Source organism: Schistocerca americana, chromosome 5 (genome assembly GCF_021461395.2).
Source record: "Schistocerca americana isolate TAMUIC-IGC-003095 chromosome 5, iqSchAmer2.1, whole genome shotgun sequence".
Taxonomy (NCBI): Eukaryota; Metazoa; Arthropoda; class Insecta; order Orthoptera; family Acrididae; genus Schistocerca; species Schistocerca americana.
The window spans coordinates 466,589,807-466,612,498 of NC_060123.1; the positions used below are offsets into that span (position 1 = coordinate 466,589,807).

Below are 22,692 nucleotides of genomic sequence, written 5' to 3' on the forward strand. Positions count from 1 at the left end.
CGTTGTCGGGTGGGGAATTTTTCCATCGTTATCACATACCACAGCGCCCTGACCGTGGTGGGAAGGAAAGGGGAGTGTATGTTACTCCACACCCGTCTCCAGCCAAGCGTCGGATGTCGGCGTTCAACGAAATTAGCATGCAGCAATCGTTGAAAGTAGCGGTAGAAGTCCTTGGTGTTAGGATCCCGCGTGGTTGGCAAGACATCCAACAGATAGCTCATGTCGACCAGACAGGTGCGAATGTGACACAGTGCTGGCGTGATATGTCCAACAGGAATCGGCGGACGGATGGATTGAGGCACCACCTCCTGAACTAGTGTACGAGGGAGGGTAGCCACGTCTGAAGTACATAGGCGATGCATCGTCCGCAGGAAGAGAGCACGCGCCCTGTTGTGCGCGTTTATCAATCCAATGCCGCCTACATGTGTGGGCAACGTTAGCGTGTCGTAACGGTTCTTGAACACCCTACCCTCACTGACGAAATGACCGAAGGCCGCCTGGAACTTGGCAGCGACCGTAGCAGCCGTCGGGAGAACGTGTGTGTAATGATTAAGTTTCGGAGCGAGGTACACGTTGACAAAATGTACACGCATGATCAAGTCAAGTGTTCGAAAGTTATGGAGGCGAACTTGCGTGCGTATCACATTAAGTAGTCTGCAATACGTGTATGCTGCTGTACGCTGCACGTTCCCATGGAAGGTCACTCCCAAACACTTCATCGCCGGGACTCTGGTAATGGACACTGGCGTACTCGTTTGTAGTCCTCTGTCCACATCCATGCAGTGCGACTTTCGCAGATTGATACGGCTCCCGGCCACCTATACGTATTGATGAAGCCACGCGATGGCCGTACATGTATCTTCTGCGGACCTCCCCAAGAATACTACATCGTCCGCATAGGCACAACATTTAAAATGTACATCGCGGAGGCGAATGCCCTCCAAACGCTGTCGTAGACCATGAAGTGCAGGCTCGAGGGCGACAGCGAAGAGAAAGGCTGATAGGGCATCCTTGTCGCACTGAACGCTCTATAGTGAACGGTGGTGAACGGTAGCCATTGACGAGAACTGTGGAAGGGGCTCCGTGGATGAGAGGGAGAACCACACCTGCCGATACTGAGGACAGTCCCATCTTCTGTAAGACAGCGTGCAGGAAATGGTGGTCAACTCGGTCAAATGCGTGGTCCAGCCAACAGGGCTACCCAAGCACGACTCATGCCGCATCCGCACAGCTTTACTTCTGCCAGTACCTCGCCTCCTACTGTGAGGATCGGGCGTGAGTCGTGCATGGATACCACAGTTGGTAAAACACTTGCCTGCGAAAGGCAAAGGTCCCAAGTTCGAGTCCCGGTCCGGCACACAGGTTTAATCAGCCAGGAAGTTTCAGGCTGCCTGTTGTTCGCATACGACATCACTGGTGTCTTCTTGAATTTGTTGAAAATCCTACGGCTGTGGCACTCTATGACTATCATTCCAGTTACTGTGTGTGTCCTCAAAAGGAATACATGGTAAACCTTGTCACCAAAAATTAAAGAAAGCACTTATGGCTAGTCTCCTTCATGCTGAACGATTGACTTCTGGTTCTTGAGAGCAATAACTGCAAATGACGCTGATTTTAAAATGAAATGTTGCTTCATCACTGATATGAAAGCAGATCGTTCCTGTGTTCACAGAACAAACGAGTTCAGGAGCTCCATGTATTTCCGTGTTTGTGGGTAGGTCGAAATGAACTTTTACGTTATAGGGTAGGTGATAGATTTATTGAATATAAGAGTTACAAGGGATGATGAGGATTAGTGGTGGATGCTGTACTCGGCCCAGGACTTGGCGTACTTCTTCCTGTATTCTCCAGATGGGTCGTACTTGTCCAGCAGCTTCTTCATGAGGTCTGGGTGGCGGCGCGAGACCTCTCCGAAGAAACCTCCGATCTTCTTGTGCTGTGTCTCAGTGCACTTGGCGCAGTCTGTACGCACTATTTCGGGCAGCACCTCTGCAAAGGAAAATACGGTTACAATCGTAGAACTGTATTGTGCTTCGCGATGGAGTCCTATTTAGTATGTGTAGATTGGGGTGAGCAGTGCGTATATTGCTGATTTAGTCGCTAGGGTCCTGGGATGTCAAAACACAACTACTCCTTAATTTTTCTGGAAATACTACTGCATCGTCTCAACAATTCTGCCACATAACCACATTCCCAGATACAAAACGTGTCGTTTGAGATCAGGTCTGATGTATCAAGGTTGTAGCCAACGACAAAAGATGAATGACAGATCCCAGGCGTTTTAAAACATAGCCATTTGGCTAATTGAGTATACTGCAAAAGAAACTATGCCATTAAAGAAAAACTTAGGTACCAACCAAGCTGCTACGTCTTCTTATGGGGAAACATCAAGTCAAGAACTTAATGGAACATTGTAGAAGTAAATAGTGGGCCATGTTTTACTGGTTAACTTTGTTACGAGGACGTATAAATGTTTGAAAACAACATAATTACGGGCAGAATTATAAGATGTACTACATTAAGTATTAACCGAAGAATTTAGGTTGTTTCCATTACACATATATTTAGTAGTACCGTATCTACTCGGGGAATTAAAGGTTTTAAGTTCCACCTTTTATTTCCTCTAAGAACGCTGGAAGTGCGTATTTTGCATTCACGATCATATGCCTAATTTCTTCAGGTATACATTTTTTGATATTTAACTTTAGTTTAACTTCATTACGTTACTACACTCCTGGAAATGGAAAAAAGAACACATTGACACCAGTGTGTCAGACCCACCATACTTGCTCCGGACACTGCGAGAGGGCTGTACAAGCAATGATCACACGCACGGCGGAGCGGACACACCAGGAACCGCGGTGTTGGCCGTCGAATGGCGCTAGCTGCGCAGCATTTGTGCACCGCCGCCGTCAGTGTCAGCCAGTTTTCCGTGGCATACGGAGCTCCATCGCAGTCTTTAACACCGGTAGCATGCCGCGACAGCGTGGACGTGAACCGTATGTGCAGTTGACGGACTTTGAGCGAGGGCGTATAGTGGGCATGCGGGAGGCCGGGCGGACGTACCGCCGAATTGCTCAACACGTGGGGCGTGAGGTCTCCACAGTACATCGATGTTGTCGCCAGTGGTCGGCGGAAGGTGCACGTGCCCGTCGACCTGGGACCGGACCGCAGCGACGCACGGATGCACGCCAAGACCGTAGGATCCTACGCAGTGCCGTAGGGGACCGCACCGCCACTTCCCAGGAAATTAGGGACACTGTTGCTCCTGGGGTATCGGCGAGGACCATTCGCAACCGTCTCCATGAAGCTGGGCTACGGTCCCGCACACCGTTAGGCCGTCTTCCGCTCACGCCCCAATATCGTGCAGCCCGCCTCCAGTGGTGTCGCGACAGACGTGAATGGAGGGACGAATGGAGACGTGTCGTCTTCAGCGATGAGAGTCGCGTCTGCCTTGGTGCCAATGATGTCGTATGCGTGTTTGGCGCCGTGCAGGTGAGCGCCACAATCAGGACTGCATACGACCGAGGCACACAGGGCCAACACCCGCCATCATGGTGTGGGGAGCGATCTCCTACACTGGCCGTACACCACTGGTGATCGTCGAGGGGACACTGAATAGTGCACGGTACATCCAAACCGTCATCGAACCCATCGTTCTACCATTCCTAGACCGGCAAGGGAACTTGCTGTTCCAACAGGACAATGTACGTCCGCATGTATCCCGTGCCACCCAACGTGCTCTAGAAGGTGTAAGTCAACTACCCTGGCCAGCAAGATCTCCGGATCTGTCCCCCATTGAGCATGTTTGGGACTGGATGAAGCGTCGTCTCACGCGGTCTGCACGTCCAGCACGAACGCTGGTTCAACTGAGGCGCCAGGTGGAAATGGCATGGCAAGCCGTTCCACAGGACTACATCCAGCATTTCTACGATCGTCTCCATGGGAGAATATCAGCCTGCATTGCTGCGAAAGGTGGATATACACTGTACTAGTGCCGACATTGTGCATGCTCTGTTGCCTGTGTCTATGTACCTGTGGTTCTGTCAGTGTGATCATGTGATGTATCTCACCCCAGGAATGTGTCAATAAAGTTTCCCCCTCCTGGGACAATGAATTCACGGTGTTCTTATTTCAATTTCCAGGAGTGTATATTAATAGTATACACGTGTATTAGTGGCTTTTGTGATCTGTAGTTAATAGAATATTATTGTTATTGCCAAGACAAATTTTGTTAAAAGTATTGTAAACAACCATGAGCAAGAAGTGTTTGAGCTGACATAGGAAATTCAGTTATGGGGTTCTGTGCATCTGTTGTGGCAGATGGTTGCATTCGGGTGAATACAGTGCCATGGGAATCGGAGAAGTAAATGGGTACCTTCCATGTTATTGCAGATTATGTTCAAGGGATAGGAAAATAGCGGAACAGGAAGGTGGGAAGTGATAGCAAGGAACAGGGGCCACAGAAAGATAACAATATCAGACAGTTTCATCATTGGCACAAACAACAGATTTGCCTTGCTACCTCAATCAGCTAAGGAAGAGTCTTAAGTAGATGAAAGTTTATTCAGTACTCATGAGACTTTCACTAGGAAACCAACTGTTGCAAAAAATGTAGAAAGTAGGAGGAAAGTTCTTATGTTAGGTAGTAGCCATGGGAGAGGTGTGGACCAGATTTTGCAGGAAAAATTAGGTGACAGGTACAAAGTCACAAGTATTTCCAATCGCAGTCCATGTTGTAGCCAAGTGATAGAGGATGTAGCATCATTGTGCAAAGATTTTACAAAGGAGGATCATGTTGTGGTAGTGGGTGGAGCGGGAAACAGTATTGATAGGGATCAGGGCTACAATATTAAGTGTGACGTAGTGAAAATAGCATCTGCAACGAACCATACAAATGTTGTCTTGGTTCGTGCAATCATACAGTATGACTGGACCCAATTGAACAGCTCTGTCATGAAGTTCAATATGAAGCTAGATCAGTTTCTTCAGGTGGCTACTTTGTCAAGCATAGGTTTGGTTCCTGATGGTATTGGTAGGTGGGACTTCACAAGACATGGGCTGCGTCTCAATAGGAAAGGGAAGGGTAAACTGGCTGGGATGATAGCAAAATCTTTAAGTGGGGGCACTGGAATTCGTGGGAGAACTTTTTTAGGCTAAGATCAGTATCGAATCATCCTACATTGATTGAAATCAATCTTCATGAAAAGTTCAGACAGGCAGGTACTAGAGATGTGAAAATATCACAAGATTCTCATAACAGTACAGTGAAAATAATGTTAGTATGTCACAAGATTCACATAAAAGCAGAGGAAAAATAATATTAATATATTGCATCAGAATGTCAGGGGATTTAAAAACAAAGTAGATAAGCTTCTGGTTTGCATAGAAGATCTAGAAACGGAGGGTGGAATAGATTTACTATGCCTGCCTGAACATCATATCATCACAGGTATGGAAATGGTAAATGTAGGTGGATATAAGCTTTCCGCACATGTAAGTAGAGACACTATGGAGAGAGGAGGAGATGCCATATATGTTAAAAAGGAAAAATTTGGGAACTAAAAAATTTTGTGTAGAGAAACACACAGAAGATTGTATATGTGAGCTTAAACTAAATAAAGACACTTTTACAATTGTAGCCATTTCCCCACTAGGAAATTATCAACTATTTTTGAAAAACTTGGATTATTTGTTGTGCTACCAGTCAGACAAAGGAAAGCAAATTATTGTTTGTGGGGATTTCAACGTAGATTTTGTGAAGGAGTCGGATCGAAGGCTCGACCTTGAAGTATTACTTGGTTCTTTTAATTTGACATCAGTTATTGATTTTCCTACTCGAGTGGTAAAGGAAAGCAGCACACTGATAGATAACTTTCTCATAGACCAAGATAAATGTAATTAAATAAAAAATGTTCCTGTTAAGAATGGTCTGTCTGATCATGATGCGCCGGCCAAAGTGGCCGTGCAGTTAAAGGCGCTGCAGTCTGGAACCGCAAAACCGCTACGGTCGCAGGATCGAATCCTGCCTCGGGCATGGATGTTTGTGATGTCCTTAGGTTAGTTAGGTTTACCTAGTTCCAAGTTCTAGGGGACTAATGACCTCTGCAGTTGAGTCCCATAGTGCTCAGAGCCATTTGATCATGATGCACAGCTAGTTACAGTATATGATATAGCTCCATACAGTAATGCAAAACAGTCCTCCAAAATAGTGTGCTCCATTAACGATTTAACACTTCAAAATTTTAGGGAAATCCTGCAACAGACTGGGATGAGGTGTGAGGGAACATGATGCTAAATTAAAATTTAACCTATTTCATGATACCTTTGAGAGTATATTTGAAAACAGTTTCCTAAGAAAACAGTGAAATATACTTGTAAGAAACCATGTAAAAAAGCCATGGCTTAATAAAGGGATAAAAATATCTTGTAAACAGAAAAGGGAAATGTATCTTATAGCTAGGAGGAGTAATGACCTCAAAACAATGAAAAGTTACAAAAACTGCTGAGGTGTACAGGGAACATGATGCTAATTTATAATTTAACCTATTTTGTGATATCTTTGAGAGTATATTTGAAACAGTTTCCTAAGAAAATAGTGAAATAAAATTGTAAGAATCCAGGTAAATAAGCCATGGCTTACTAAAGGGATAAAAATATCTTGTAAACAGAAAAGGGAAATATATCTTATAGGTAGGAGGAGTAATGATCACAAAACAATGAAAAATTATGAAAACTACTGCACTTATTAGGAAAAGGTATTAAAAAGTTCGGAACTATGTGCATTAAATCTGAGATTAGCACATCTCATAATATCATTAAAACAATTTGGAATATTGTGAAAAGGGGAACAGGGCAACCGAGAGCACAGGAAGATTGTATTTCTATCAAACACAATGAAAAGTTTGTTAACAAGAAGTCTGAAGTAGAAAACATTTTAATAATCATTTTTTAAGTGTTGTAGAGAAGATAGGTCCCTGATATTCATTAGAAAATGCAAAGCAGTATAGGGAAGAAGCAGTACCTACGCAATTTGTTAAAATTGAAATTCAACCCACCTCTCCCACTGAAATTATGAAAATAATAAATTCACTCAGAAGTAAAAGTTCATATGGAATTGATGGCATTTCCAACAGAGTATTAAAAAGCTGTTCTCAACAAATAAGTAGGATTCTCAGCCACATATGTAGTAGCTCACTGAAACAGGGAATTTTTTCCAGACAGAGTGAAATATGTTATTGTTAAACCATCGCATAAAAAGGGGATAGATCTGATACTAACAACTATCGCCCAATCACACTTCTGACATCTTTATCCAAAATTATTGAAAAAGAAATGTATGGAAGTGTAGCATTACACATATTTGTAAAAATGAAGTACTAACAAAATGTCAGTTTGGTTTTCAGAAAGGCTTTTCAACAGAAAATGCTATATATGCTTTCACTGATCAAATATTAAATGCAATGAATAACCGAACATCACAAATGCAAACACTAATGTTGATATACGTTTATTTCTTTCCACAGCGACACATCACTCTGTTAGTGACGGACCAACGGTCATTGGCAGTGCCGGTTTTTATCGCCACCCCACTATCAAGATAATTCCTCTTTCTCTTCTTGCTAACCACGTAAAACAAATAATATTATATTATTCACTAAGGAAGAAGATATATAGGTGGCCTGGCGTTGCGTTACAGGGTAAGGAGATACGCTGCACAGCTAATCAAATGTACATGCCTCGGAAAAGTTGACTGGTACTGCAGTAAAGCAGGATTTCCCTAATTTTACCCTGGGGACCAATAAGCTCTATATATTCTGATAGAAGAATTAATTCCCTGTATGGACCAGAGTATGATCTCGGAGGTTGTTCACTGTGCACTACATAGTTCTTGCAGTATCACCCACAGTTGACTGGAATTTCAGGCTGACTTATACCTTTATCCCAATCCATATTTTTATTTCTAAGCAAACTTATTTAAATTCGGGGAACAATCATATTCCAATCGTCATTGCTCCATTGGGACCCCTTTACTGCCATCTGCAGCTACCCGATTACTGAATACAGACTCACTGTATTCATGGTACAGGTCTCATTTTGAGTGTGAGCTTGTGGTGTGGGATTGGATTGGATTGGATTGTTTGGGGGAAGAGACCAAACAGCGAGGTCATCGGTCTCATCGGATTAGGGATGGACGGGGAACGAAGTCCGCCGTGCCCTTTCAAAGGAACCATCCCAGCGTTTGCCTGGACTATATAGGAAAATCACGGAAAACCTAAATCTGGATGGCCGGATGCTGGATTGAACCGTCGTCCACCCGAATGCGAGTCCAGTTTGCTAACCGCTGCACCACCTCGCTCGGTGTGGTGTGGGCTATACCATCCTACTGGGTAGCAGAGTGTAGGCTACGATGGGTCTCACCCTTGAGCGCCTTCCCGGCGGGTCTGCACGCTGCGTCTCCTTCTTCCAGCAGGCAGCGCATCGCATCCTGGACTCGAGTTTCATCCGACAGCAGCTCCTTCAGGTCCAGGCTGTCGAACGTGGCCGGGTACTTCTCCTGCAACACAGCACACCACTCGCTGTAACCAGAGGTCTCATTGCATGCACACTAATTCGTATTGCCGAATAAAAGTGGCGGTATCGCCCGTACCCTTCCAAAGGTACCATCCTGGCAATCGCTTTAAACTGTAACTCGGGAGCCTGTTGGGGAACTGGAGCCACCATCTTCACGAAAACGTTCTTAGCACCTTACCAATGCTCCACCTCACTCAGTACATTTCTGAAGTCTTCCTTAATGATTTGTTGAAGACATATATACCAAAATTAGCAAATTAGCAAAATTAGCAATTAATGTTTGCTTAGTGTGTACTTAAATTACGCGATTAATTTTATATGTACAAAAGATGAAATTGTCGTTAACGACTACGTTCCGAAACTTAGTCACCTAACTCAGGTACAGCACGAGAAGAAGAAGAGGAAACTCGAAAAACGACAGCGGAAATTGATCGTTGATACTGTCACTTATATTTCAAAACTAGAACTCTGTTGCTTTACATATACACATGCTGTGCAGGCACTTACTGTGACTCTGTTTGAAATAGAAATATAGATCCATCGCAAACAGTTACTAAATTTTAAGTTCCTCTTATATTATTATTTTCGACGTATTTTGGAGGCTTTGCTCCTTCAACAGCTGCTGGTTCGCAGGTTTAGTTCTATTTACATTGTTCTTAGAAAGTCAGCGATGTAGAAGTATGTAGGTTTCAGATTTATCGCTTTTTGTTCAGAATTCTTTTGGTGGATTCATAAGACGAAATACTCCCTTAATATTTGTTGCTTACCTTTCTCGAGGGCGCTGCATTTGGACTTAACACATCCAGACTTTACGGACATCACTAGAAATGTTACACACACCTAGCGTTTCCTCGTTGAGTGAGGTATTACATAGTTTTTCTATCCATGAATATGTTAATTTTTTACAGTTTTTTTACGTCAAAGAGTAATGTGTTTAGTCTGTTTCTCAAATATGTCATCCATTTAATTAAAAACACTAAAGCGTATGACAGAATTTGAATTCTGAATGATACTGTATAGCTCTACTCTGATTGTAATTTGATATATTTGCAAAATTAACATTTTCTACAAAAAGAGGATCTATAATAAATAAAACTAAGTGGAATCTGTTGCATATGATGTGGTTTCAAAGAAGAGGCATGTTTCGCTAAGGTCCTTATTACTTTTGTGTGTTCGTTCTCAATCGTTTCGTTCAGAATGACAGCTCACTGTCGTATTTGGTTTCTGTGTCCTTCTGAGCTTTACACAATATTTTACTTTATACCCAATGATTGTGCATTCTAAATGGTCTGTCAGGTTTTTTAACCAGTTTCTGACATTGTACTACAATTTTTTGCTAAACTTCACTATTTGTGGAAAATTTTAACATAAAAGAGATTTTTAACTATCGTAGGCAAAAAGGCATCATGGATGCCCAGCTGCAGACCTATATTTTACAAATGTAGCCAATTAATTACGAATTAGAGACTCCCTTTTCGTATTGTCTTATCACAAATACATTTTATTTGTTTAAAAGTGTTTATTAACTGTATAATATATATATATATATATATATATAGCATTGTCATAGATAATGACTGTGGCTAGTGTGGTAGTCCATTACCTCTGTCTGTATTACAAGTTGATTTTTCTACGTGAATTTACTTTCCTAGACGATAAACATATTTGTCATTGTCGCCTTGAGTTGTGATTTATCTATCGCTACTACGACCTAACGTGCTTGCTGTAGTTGAAAATGTTAGTCAGTTTAATAAGTCACGGATGCAAAATACCTAAGTGAATTCTTTGTAGACGAATGGAAAAACTGGTAGAAGCCGACCTTGGGGAAGGTCAGTTTGGTTCCTGTAGAAATATAGGAACACGTGAGACAATACTGACCGTACGACTTATCTTAGAAGCTAGATTAAGGAAAGGCAAACCTACGGTTCTAGCATTTGTAGACTCAGAGAAAGCTTTTGACAATGTTGCCTGGAATACTCTCTTTCAAATTCTGAAGGTGGCAGGGGTAAAATACAGGGAGCGAAAGGCTATTTACAATTTGTACAGAAACCAGATGGCAGTTATAAGAGTCGAGGGACATGAAAGGGAAGCAGTGGTTGGGACGGGAGTGAGACAGGGTTGTAGCCTCTCCCCGATGTTATTCAATCTGTATATTGAGCAGGCAGTGAAGGAAACAAAAGAAAAATTCGGAGTAGGTATTAAAATCCATGGAGAAGAAATAAAAACTTAGTGGTTCGCCGATGACATTGTAATTCTGTCAGAGACGGCAAAGGACTTGGAGAAGAGCAGTTGAACGGAGTGGATAGTGTCTTAAAAGGAGGATATAAGATGAACATCAACAAAAGCAAAACGGGGATAATGGAATGTAGTCGAATTAAGTCGGGTGATGCTGAGGGAATTAGATTAGGAAATGAGACACTTAAAGTAGTAAAGGAGTTTTGCTATTTATGGAGCAAAATAATGACGATGGTCGAAGTAGAGAGGATATAAAATGTGGACTGGCAATGGCAAGGAAAGCGTTTCTGAAGAAGAGAGATTTTTTAACTACGAGTATAGATTTAAGTGTCTGGAAGTCGTTTCTGAAAGTATTTGTATGGAGTGTAGCCATGTAAGGAAGTGAAACATGGACGATAACTAGTTTGGACAAGAAGAGAATAGAAGCTTTCGAAATGTGGTGCTACAGCAGAATGCTGACGGTTAGATGGGTAGATCATATAACTAATGAGGAGATATTGAATAGGATTGGGGAGAAGAGGAGCTTGTGGCACAACTTGACTAGAAGTAGGGATCGGTTGGTAGGACATGTTCTGAGACATCAAGGGATCACCAATTTAGTACTGGAGGGCAGCGTGGAGGGTAAAAGTCGTAGAGGGAGACAAAGAGCTGAATACACTAAGCAGATTCAGAAGGATGTAGGCTGCAGTAGGTACTGGGAGATGATGAAGCTTGCACAGGATAGAGTAGCATGGAGAGCTGCATCAAACCCGTCTCAGGACTGAAGACCACAACAACAACAACAACAACCAGTGAATGTGAATGAACCACGGAATGAAACATGGAAGCAAAAATGGAAGAAAAATTTCAGGACAAGTCTTTAATGAAGGTGTAAAATTCAAATCAACATAGAAATTTATCTAAATATGGAAGCAATTTTGGATACCATGATGGAAAGGACTATGCCAATTTCACAGACTGAATAAAAGTAAGTTGTCGTACGACATATTCAACTGCTGGGTGGTTATAATTAAACTGAAGCTACTCACGAATCAGGATGCCCTGTAATTGTTGTATGGTAGCGAGACCTGGTAATTATGCTAGTGCATTAGTGTGGAACCTATGTAAGCTGGAAAAAATTATTTCCCAATCTGGCCACAAGGCGCAATTCCAGCCCTGTAAAACATCTCGCCGACGTTTCCGGCGCCCACATTCAACAAATTGTGTAAGCAACGGTTAATAATAAAGTTAACAGTATTCCTTTCTCACTTGTTTAACATATTCTTCCCACATCCTGTTCCTAATCCATTACATATGGAAAAATTTCTATACTTCTCGCATTCACAGTGCCAGATTTGCATCTGGTGGCAAAAATTGGAAAAAATTCTTTTTCCAGCGTAAGTCGGTTCCACTTTAAAGCAGTAGAATATTTACCAAGTGTCGGTGCTGTATGACACTCACAGTCGACACTGGGCCACTGTGAGTAGCTCCACTTTAATTATAACCACCTGGTAGGTTTTGAAGAAGACAGCTGAAGTTAGGAATGATTACAAACTTGAAGTCATATATTCCGTATTGAAACTACGGCAGTCTAAGAAAGTGTAAAATGAGATATCTGAAATATTTGGGACCCCATACAGTACATCATTGTACGAGAATGGCAGCGTGGGGCTTCTGACATTACCCACCAGACTGCTTCTAGACTTATTTGAAAAGAAAGGTCCTACAGCAGTTCCTTTGTGGTGCACCTGAAGTAAGTTTGCTGCCTGAAAGCTCTGTGGACAACTGTGTATGAAGAATCGTGGGCGCTTATGGAAGACTCTGTTCAGCTGAAGACAGTGCACTAGAAACGCGGAGTGGCCCTTGGCGACGAGAGGTGATGCTTACCTCGGCGGCCGCGATGAGCGCCAAGAAGGCGCAGAGGAGCAGAGCTACGTGACGGTTCATGCTGCTGGTGTCGGTGCTGTGAGCTACCTGTTGTCGACTGTGCCGCAGTGACGGCTGGCGCGGCTTATATGCTGGCCTGGCGTGGCCTATAGTGGCGGCGTATCGCTCTGTGGTTGCCGGAGGAGGCAGCGGGGGTCGATCACCCGACACCTCAGCCCCACTGGTTCACAGCGGGCCACGGCCGGTTACCACCTCCACCACCACTGCCGGTGTTCCACATTGATTACAAGCCACGACCAAGTCTCCTCAAACGCTCCCCACTGCCTCACCCAACTGCCGAAGACACATCTAGGTACAGGAATCAACATAAACCAGTCGTTTCTATAGGTGTGTACAGGACCTTCCAAAACTTTGTTATTAAATTTTGTGAGTTTCAAAGTAAATTTCGTTTTTTCTAGGCAAATTCTCAGTCTATATTGTTCCGGTTTATAGTGTTCCACACCTCAGTCAGTAGAAGAGGAACCATTATAGCATCACTTTGTTGCGTCTGTCTGTCTGGGCGCCTGTCTGTCGCACTGTTGAAACCTCTTTTCCCAAGAAAGAAATACTTAGAAATATCAAGGCGAAATTTATATCACATTTTAGGCTGTAAGGTCCCTGACGGTGAAACAAATTTAAGCTTCTAGGTTAACAAGGTCAAATAGATAAGGCGACTTATGTCACATATTTCGTTACTCGCTAACTAACTCATTAAAACCTACAGGGTACATCATGTTGACCTAGAAATATGAAATTTGACAAGAAGCAAAATTTCACATTACAACTAAAGAAAAAAATCCGAAAATTATTAAACCGGAATTATAAAACACTAAAAAAATTCTTTTGTGATGTTTATTACCTGTCTGTCTATTCATCCATCTTTTAAGACCTCTTATTATCAGGAACAGGTAGACACATCAATTTGAATGTGTATCATATTCTGAGGTCTGTAGTCCTTGGCGGTGTGATTAACTTAAGCTTCAAAGTCAATGGAATCAAAAGGTATGGCTACTTATGTCACAAATTTTCCTGCTAACAAACTAGCTCATCAAAACCTATAGAGTATTTGGAAGGAAGCAAGGGCTCACTGTAAATGCAAAGGAAATAAGTCCAAAATTGGTCATTTTTAATTAAATCATATCATTTTTTTCTCATTTGCTATCCGAATGCCTGCCTGTCCTGTTAAGATCCCCAATTCTCAGGAATGTGTAGGCGTATATCTTGCGTGCATCGATATCGATAAAAAGCTAGAAAATTCCAGATTCTCAATTCCTGGTATGAATGAAAGTCTGTAAAAATAATATAGTTTGTACGGAACCCTCGGTGCGTGAGTCTCACTCGCACTTTTCTGGATTTACGTATTTGTTTATTTTTATTTTCCTTCGCAATGCACGAAATGACTCTGTTGACTCATAACCAGCACCGATTCAGAAAATGTCGGTCTTGTGAAACTCAACTGGCTCTTTATTTTCAACAAATAACGAGTGCTAACGACAGAGAATCTCAAGATGATACTATGTTTTCAGGTTTCCAAAGGGCAACTGACAATTTTCATCACAGGTGGCTTCTAATCAGTCTGACATCCTCTCAGTTGTCCGACTGCATTCGTGACTTCCTGTTATATCTGTCACAGTGAGTAGTACCATGAGAGGTCACAGAAATCGTATCTGAGGTTCCCAAAAGTAACGTTATAGGCCTTCTGCTGTTCATAATTATTTAAAGAAATTAACAGACAATCTCAGTCGCCCTATTAGTTTGTCTGGTCTATGTGAACGAATTGCAGAATAATTTCGACAAGATATCTGCACGGTTGGCCCCAAAAAAGAAATAGTGTGAAGTGCTTCTCAGGAATATTAATAAATTTCATAAAATGTCGTTTATATGTTAAATAACACAGATTTAATGGTTGTAGATTTAAGATTGGGAAAAGAAATTTCGGAATTGTTAGATGACGATCAGTTCGGCTTTAAGAAAGGTGAAGGCACTAGAGAGACAGTTCTGACGACGCAGTTGATATTGGAAGCAAGACTGAAAAAACATCGTCCACGTTCATAGAATTTGTCGACAGGGAAAAAGCGTTCCTGAATGTCGAAATGTGCAAAATGTTTGAAATTCTGAGATAAATAAGGGTGAGACGTAGGGGCAGATGAGTAATATACAATATGTACAAGCGCCAACAGGGAATGATGAGAGTGTAAGTCCATGAACGAAGTGCTCGGCCTAAAAAATGGTGTAAGAGAGGGAGGTAGTCTTTCGCTCCTAGTATTCAATCTAAACATCGATGACACAATGACTGAAATAAAAGAATGGTTCAAGTGTGAGATTGAAATCCAGGTTGAAAGGATATTAATTATAAGATTCGCTGATGATTTACTGTTCTCAGTGAAAGTGAAAGAGAATTACAGGATCTGTTGAATGGAATAAGAGTCCAATGAGTACAAAGTATGGACTGAGATTAAATCGAAGAAAGACAAAAAGAATGAGCAATAGGAAAAATTACAAAGTTAATATCAAATTCAGGAATCTCGAAATAACCGAAATTAAGGAACTTTGGCCCCTTGGAAATAAAACAACCCAGGACGGACGGAGCAAGGAACACACAAAAGCAGACTAGCACTGGAGAAAAGGGGCATTCCTAGCCAAGAGAAGTCCGCTTCAATTTAAGGAAGAAATTTTTGAGAACGTACATTTGGAGAACAGCATTGTGTGGTAGTGAAACATGGATTGAGGGAATATCTGAACGTAAGTGAATCGAAGTATTTGACATGTAGTGCAACAGAAGAATTAGGCGGACTGAAAAGGTAAGGAGTGGGAAATTTCGCCTCGGAATCGGTAATAACAGGAATATATGGACAAAACCGATAAGAAGAAGCGCCAGCGTGATAGGACATCTGTTGAGACATGAGGGTACTGCTTCCATGATAAAAGAGAGAACTATAGAGGATAAAAACCGTAGATGAAGAGAGAGATTGGAATACATCCAGCAAATAACTGAGACGTACGCTGCAACTCTGAGACGAAAAGACCGATACAGGAGAGGAATTCGTGGTGTCGCATGAAACATCATACCAATCTGAAAAAAATAAAAAGAGAGAGACTGAACTAAATACCTTGATATTACAATTACGCACGAACTGAAATCACACAGGAAATGTCATGCGAGAGGCAAACCAAAGACTATTTATTTTAGAGTATGCAACAGAATTATTAAGGAGACTGCATATACTACGCTTTTACGTTCTTTTCTGTATTACTGCAGCACACACAGGATCCTCACCGGGTATGAACGGATAACGTGAGGAAAGTTCAAAGAAGGGCAGCTCGTTTTGTAATATGACGAAATAGGGGAGAGTTGTCAGGGATATGATACGTGAGTTGTCGTGACAATCATTAAAAGATAGGCGTTCTTCGAAATGGATACCGCTTAGAAGGATATCTGCGCTCTCATAAGATTAGGTGTGTTTTTATTTCTGTAGTTTCACTTGATAGATCAAGACAGCGTTCCACTTCAGACGCTTTAGCGGGTACATGCTTTACACATCTACGTATCTCAGACGCAGGAAAGATGTTGGTGCCATCTTTACCCTCTGCCATAGCTGTGCAGAGTACAACACAGACACAACGTGAAGATTCCCCTTTCTGACCCAGAAAAACTAAGGACAAAATTGCATGTTTGCTTCTAGAAGTAAATGACTGATTTGTATCCCTTGTTACACGACGAACCGAACTTACATAAACGATAGATTCTCCGTAGTAAAATTTGCCCTGTGTTGTTTCCAATCAATATTGGGCAAAAGCTATTCAAATGTTTGGTGAATTAAACGGAGTAAGATATTGTAGCTGAAATCGACAACTTCGAAACTATTCTCAAAGAACTAATAGGTTGAACGTAAAATAAACGTGAACTTTCCTGATCTGTAATGTTTAGACGCTGTTTAGCATTGTTTTATTCTTCTGTTCTGTAGACTAAAACAATTATTATGACCCTGACACTGTAGTTGTTGAGAAATGGATTCTGTTTATTGATTGGTTCCTCAAAATTGCAAAATTTATAAATTCGGGAGCAAGAAGTCATTCCTAGCACCGTTTCTGACACAAGATTTAGTTCAGTGTTGGTAATATTGCTTCTAGTTGACGAAGGATTCGCTGTTACTCCTGAACTAAGTACAATGAAATTCGTACGATTTCGTGCTTGAATTTTTGGTATTGGTGGAAACGATTCTTTGTAAATTAGCTAGGTAAATACTTTTTCTCCGACATCTGCAATGTAGTCTGTTATGATTATGTTGGAGTCTTCAAACTTGTTACTGAAAAATAATTGCATATATAGTAAGGTCTAAGATGTGTGTGACAGTGCCACCGGGCTCACACGAAACTGACTAATTGAGATTTTAGCCTTGCAGCCACTGTGATGAGGTAGAGAAGATAGTGGAGCAAGAATGAATCAGAGGCCTGGCACTAGCGAATATACTCACATACACAATCCTGAATCTGTTCCATCCGTATTGCCAATAAGCTATGCAGACACATTTAATGTTTTAATTATGTTATATTTAACATTTTCTTTGTTGCGTATTCACATGAAAATGTGTGAACGCAGTTTTACTCTTCGGTATCTTATCTGGAAACGGATTTGTGAATGAGTAATATTAAATCATCTGCATTAACTAATAAAAGTATGACGAGGCTCATACTAACGAAGACTAATGCAAAAGAAGAATAAGCGAAGTGAATGACGAAAACGCGAGAAATTATGAAAAGGACTATACTACCTGAGAATAAGTGAAACGTTCGTAGAGATGGCAACATTTCATCGACGAGGCCAGTTCGGCCTACTAACATTGTAACAGTATCTTAGGCCCTCAGTGAAAGGTTTGATATTTGCAATGAAATTTCCAAGAGTTACTCACCTGCTCTGTTAGATGCGGTCGCACTTTTTCATCCATGAAAATGAAATCAGGGCAGAGTGTACGCTCATGGGGAAGAAGTACAGAGCAGTAAAAACGTTGACTGGTGACTGGTCAGCACACACACGCAACATTACGCCTCCACTTACCGTGTCACCTGGGCTGCTAAAACGATCATGTTCGTGGGTGCAATACATTTTCCCACCTTTCGCTGTAAGAGTACGTCTGCGCCGATGACCTCTCATTGAATCCTAGCAGTGGGTCGCAGTACCCGTACATTAAAATCTTCTCTGCTGCTGTGTTTCAGCCCGTGGAGCACCTCTTGCTGTTGCGTTACTCATTGCTCTATACTGCTCTCACCGTCAAAGTAAATGTGCTCAGTGAAGTGAGCGCACAGACGTTCTTCCTATTCAGGCGTCCGAATCAAAAGGAGGCATCACCCTTGATTCCTGAAATCTTACTGTGCTACAAGGGATGGACGGAAAAGTACCCTCAGAATATAATAAAAAAGCCTGCACCCAGAGAGCAATGAGACGGAAAGCTGGAAACTGGTGAGGTGATGGAATGAAGAAACTGAGATCCTTGGAGACGCAGAGAACGGCACATGCAACCGTCGAACTCGTCCTAGTTAGCTATTTTACTGCACTGATCCTGTCTGTAACCGAGCAAAGGATACCTAAAGTCACAAACAGTTAGCTAACTTTTCCGGGACAAATATAATACTTAATTTATTATTTCAGTTGACGGAGAAAACCTAAAAGTAGGATTTTATTAAAACTGATAGCATCACAAACATACGATGTCATATTTCAAATAATTATGAGGTGCGTACAGGTTTCCAGTAAAAAATAACTCATATTGTCATGTAAATAAAGGGCGTCGCTGCAAAACTGAGGTGTCAGCTGTAACCATTTCATTCATGCTTTTAACACAAAATCACATACAAGTAAACAAGTGGCATTTTTGATATCCAAAATTACAATTTTTATTTATCATACATTTCGAGTGATAACTGGACTTCTTCAGTTGTGGTTTGCAAATTGTATCGGATGATATCTCTAACCCAGATCACGAGACCGCTATTAATGCTAGTACTCTCGCAAGCAACGCCATGCGCTTGCTATAATTTTTCGCTCTACGAAGACAATACTTACTTATGTAAGTATTACAGGAACTGATTTATTCCAGTCAGATATTTGTCAACAGCAGTTACGTCTACAAAGCTGCCCACCATTTACTTTGTCTTAACAAATAACAGCAGTTAGGATACAATGACCTTTGAGACGACTGAGCTGGAGAAAGCAGAGCGGCAGTGGCAGCTAGAGCAACAGGTATCACAGACCGACTGTGTGGCAGAGATAGGCGTGTGCTGTGCCACGCCCCAAACTCTTTTGCATTCCCTAAAACTGCCGATAGCGCGCGATAATACATTACACGTAGAACTGGTCACCGTTTGCTGACTGTCACTGAACGTTTCACAGGGAAGATTTTGCATGATAGCTGCGTGATTTGTGAGCTGTCCAGACATTTGCAAAGGACCGATTAGAAGTAAAATATTTTCAGAAGGTAGTTAATAGGGCAATTACGAGTTCTTATTTGGCACGAAGCTGCTACTTACGTCAGTACCGCTTGTTTCTGCCCCACTTGCCCCTATCTTTCTTCCTGGAAAACGAATAGCAGATATTACGGTGAAAGTGAAGCACGTATAGAATTTAGCTTTAAAGTGGCAAAATACTCTTGTCTAATTTTGTCGTAAATAATAGGGCCGAATTTGGAAAAAGCGATTTAGTGAGTCTCCTGCATCATATTAAATTTACACTCACATCCATTTATGCAGATATGGTGCAAGTTGATATTAAGCAGTTCGGCAGATCATGAAATATTGCGGCATCACAAGGATAATGATTTGCTTGTTTGGAGTTTACCGTGACATGTTCCGATGTAACGTTCCTGTGAGGCTAGTGGAAACAAACCCTCTTCATATAACTTTATTCATGAGAATACTGCGGTAAAATTGTGAATCGACTATGTTTCTCTGCCATATAATCTGTAACTTTATACCTTAAACAAAACAGTTGAGACGTTACTGAACATCCCTAAATTATTGATCGCTTAGGCGTGTAACTATGTCAAAGAAGTGTCTCCAGTGAAAGCGTATATATGAGGAGTGGCTATAAAATAACACGATTATTGCTGTAAAACATTTTACTTCAGACACGTACGTACTTAGTTACTGTCACCGTCAATATATTCCCCTCCTCTATGTCTACAACGCTCCATACAAATTTTCCATTGTTGATAGTGCTTGAAAGGTTCCACTGTGAAGGCTTCGTAGCGGATACCGCCTTTTCTTTCGATGTTCCAGTGCTCTGATGTCTTGTTCCTTTTAATTTGAATTTGGGGAATAGATAATACACATGTTATTAGGTCCGAAGAATAAAGTTGATCGTCCAAACCCGGGATGGTGTTCACCTTAACGGCCACAGCGGTGTTGGCCAGAGCGTTGTCTTTATGCAGAACCCAGGTCCTGCTTTTCCTAAACCTCAAGATACTAATACTGATTAACAGTTCGACCTACAGGAACCCTGAGATGATAAAAGTTCCATTAATATCGAAAACAACAATCATCATCCCTTTAATGCTGATATGTCCATTCGAGCTTTTTTCGCTACCTGAAGTTTGGGGCCTCCGGTGCATGGATTGGCGCTTACTGTTTGATTCATATACAAAATATAAGTTTGTCAAATTTTATCGTGCTTTCCAAATTGTTATGATCATTTCTAGTGGTATTCTAAATGTGAGTACAAACATTTTCATGAACTTCTTTCTGTTCGATCGCGAGAATTTGCGAGAACTTCTCTCACGTTAAATTGGTTACACAAAATTTCCTTACATATTCTTTGTAAATTCCTAGAGTTTCGCAATCGGTCGAATACTCATCCGATAATTATATCGAATAAGCTTACCTACTTTTTCGATATTTTCATACCTTGATGATGTTGAAGGACGTCTCGGGCGTGAGTCGTCTTCAGCATCTTCTATGTCATTTTGGACATTCTTGAACCACTCAAAACCTCACGTACGAGATATATAGTCTCCATCGTACAGTTGTTTTAGCAGGAGATAGAATTCAACAGCAGTTTTTCCAAGCTACATGTGAAACATCACTACAGTTCGTGGCTCTGTTATTACTCTTACCATTATTCCGGCAAAAAACGAAGGCCATGGTCGCACTGATTTGTTTACAGACACCACAGATGCAGAAATCGACTGTAAAGCCCTCACACTTCACAGATATGGATCGTTCATCTTTGTCACACACCTACATACTCCGTGACAATATGAACCATGTTATTTTATAGCCACTCTACACAACATAATTTGTTGATTCTTCATGAAGGAGTCTTGCCGACGATTGTGAGAACGAAGTGTACAAGACGATATAAGCAAAAGTTCAATTCTCACGTTCTGACTTAAGCAGGAGATAAGCCTGCCCTCCCACAGATACTGCAGTGCGCTGTAGAAAGCAAAGAGGACCATCGAGGCGGGGAAATCATGAAGCTAGTTATAGGTAGATCGAGGTAAGTGTATCTACGCTGTGAGCCAACAACACATACCTCACGAAAAATAACTTCCAATAAAATTGAGCTAAAAGAAACCAATAAAATTCAGTTGTGATTACTTTTGATAAGAGAAATGTAACACAAAGGTGTATTAAAATTTCTGCTGTGCGTCACAGAGAAGTTCAGGAGGTACCAGGTCAACATCCCTCTGCTGAGCGAATGTGTAGGATTTGGCTTACAGCGTGTGGAGACAACCTGTGTCAAGTAAAACCATAACGGTAAAATTTTACATGTCTACATCTGCGCCAATATGTGTAGTCTGCAAGACACCTTAGGGTGTGTGGCGAACGGTATTTTGTGTACCACTATTACTTCCCTGTATTCTTGTTTCAGTCGCGAATTGTCTGTGGAATGAATGATTGTTACTGAGCTTCTGTGTGAGCTCGAATCTCTCTCATTTTACTTTAATCGTCTCTTAGTGAGATATATGTAGGAGGAAACAAAGGAAAAAAGTTCAAGTTGCACGTTCAGCCTTAAACAGGGATAACACTGTTCTACTGATTATGTCGTATTGGGCAGTAAAAAAAACTCAATTCAAATGGGAAATCTTCTTCTCCCGCACTTTCCGTACAAGGCCAGTCGTGTACTGATACGGTTACCACCTTTCTCTCAGTCTTCCAGGATCTCTCCCTTTTAGTTTAAAGTTCTTTATCTCACCTAGCCTCTTTGTATCCATTCACTGTAGATGTTCATTGCATTTCGTTTTGTTTTAGTCCAGCTTTTCATTCACACTCCAAATTTTCAACTCCTTTCGAATATCTTCTTTTCGTATTTTGTCTATTCTTTTACATTCCTTCACTGCTCTAAGGAATCTTATTCAGCTGAGCAAATGATTTGTGGAATTTGTCGTGCAAGAATCGGTGATGTTGGGTATGAGTTTGGCCACGCTTCAGGATTTGCATTTGCCGGTGAATCTCTGAATTGTCGCAAAGTTGGTACTTATTTGGTACCACGTCAAATAGGAAACAGACATAGGACCTTTCGGAGATGTTGAATTCCTATTTAAAGCATTTTGAAGACGAAGGAAAATATTTAACAGTCTCCCAGTAAGTGTAGTTGGGACGTGGGTCCATTACTATGAACCATCCAAATGGAAGGGTATGCTGTACAAACTTTCACCTTAGCCCCCAGCAAAAATTTCAGACACCAGCCTTTCACAGGAGAGGTTGTCATAACAATGCCTTCGGATATGGAAGGTCCAGTGCTGGTTCACTGCACTATGTAGGGTCGCACTGTGAACAGTGACAGTAACAGTGAGTTACTGCGAGATCTAAAAACTGACTCAAACCGAAAAGGAAACTGGAGCTTTCAAAGTTCCGGTCTTGCTTCAGGATAATACCCTCGCTTATACATCTGGTGAAGCACTACAGAGCATTAAGAACTTCACTTATGAGCTGATGAACGCCCATCCTACAGTTGTGACGCCCTACACTTTTTGGATCCGATGA

The 22,692-nt window shown here is 41.6% G+C and overlaps 1 protein-coding gene across 1 annotated transcript in view; it reads right to left on the reverse strand.

Moving 5' to 3' along the window:
* Positions 1-1,792: 1,792 nt before the first annotated feature.
* LOC124616444 overlaps positions 1,793-22,692 on the reverse strand; it is a 164,797-nt gene continuing 143,897 nt past the window's right edge. The window contains exons 4-5 of the mRNA XM_047144753.1: positions 8,422-8,557; positions 1,793-1,989 (exon numbers count right to left, since the gene is read on the reverse strand). Coding sequence (XP_047000709.1) covers positions 1,793-1,989; positions 8,422-8,557 — 333 coding nt within the window. The remainder of the gene's footprint in view (positions 1,990-8,421; positions 8,558-22,692) is intronic.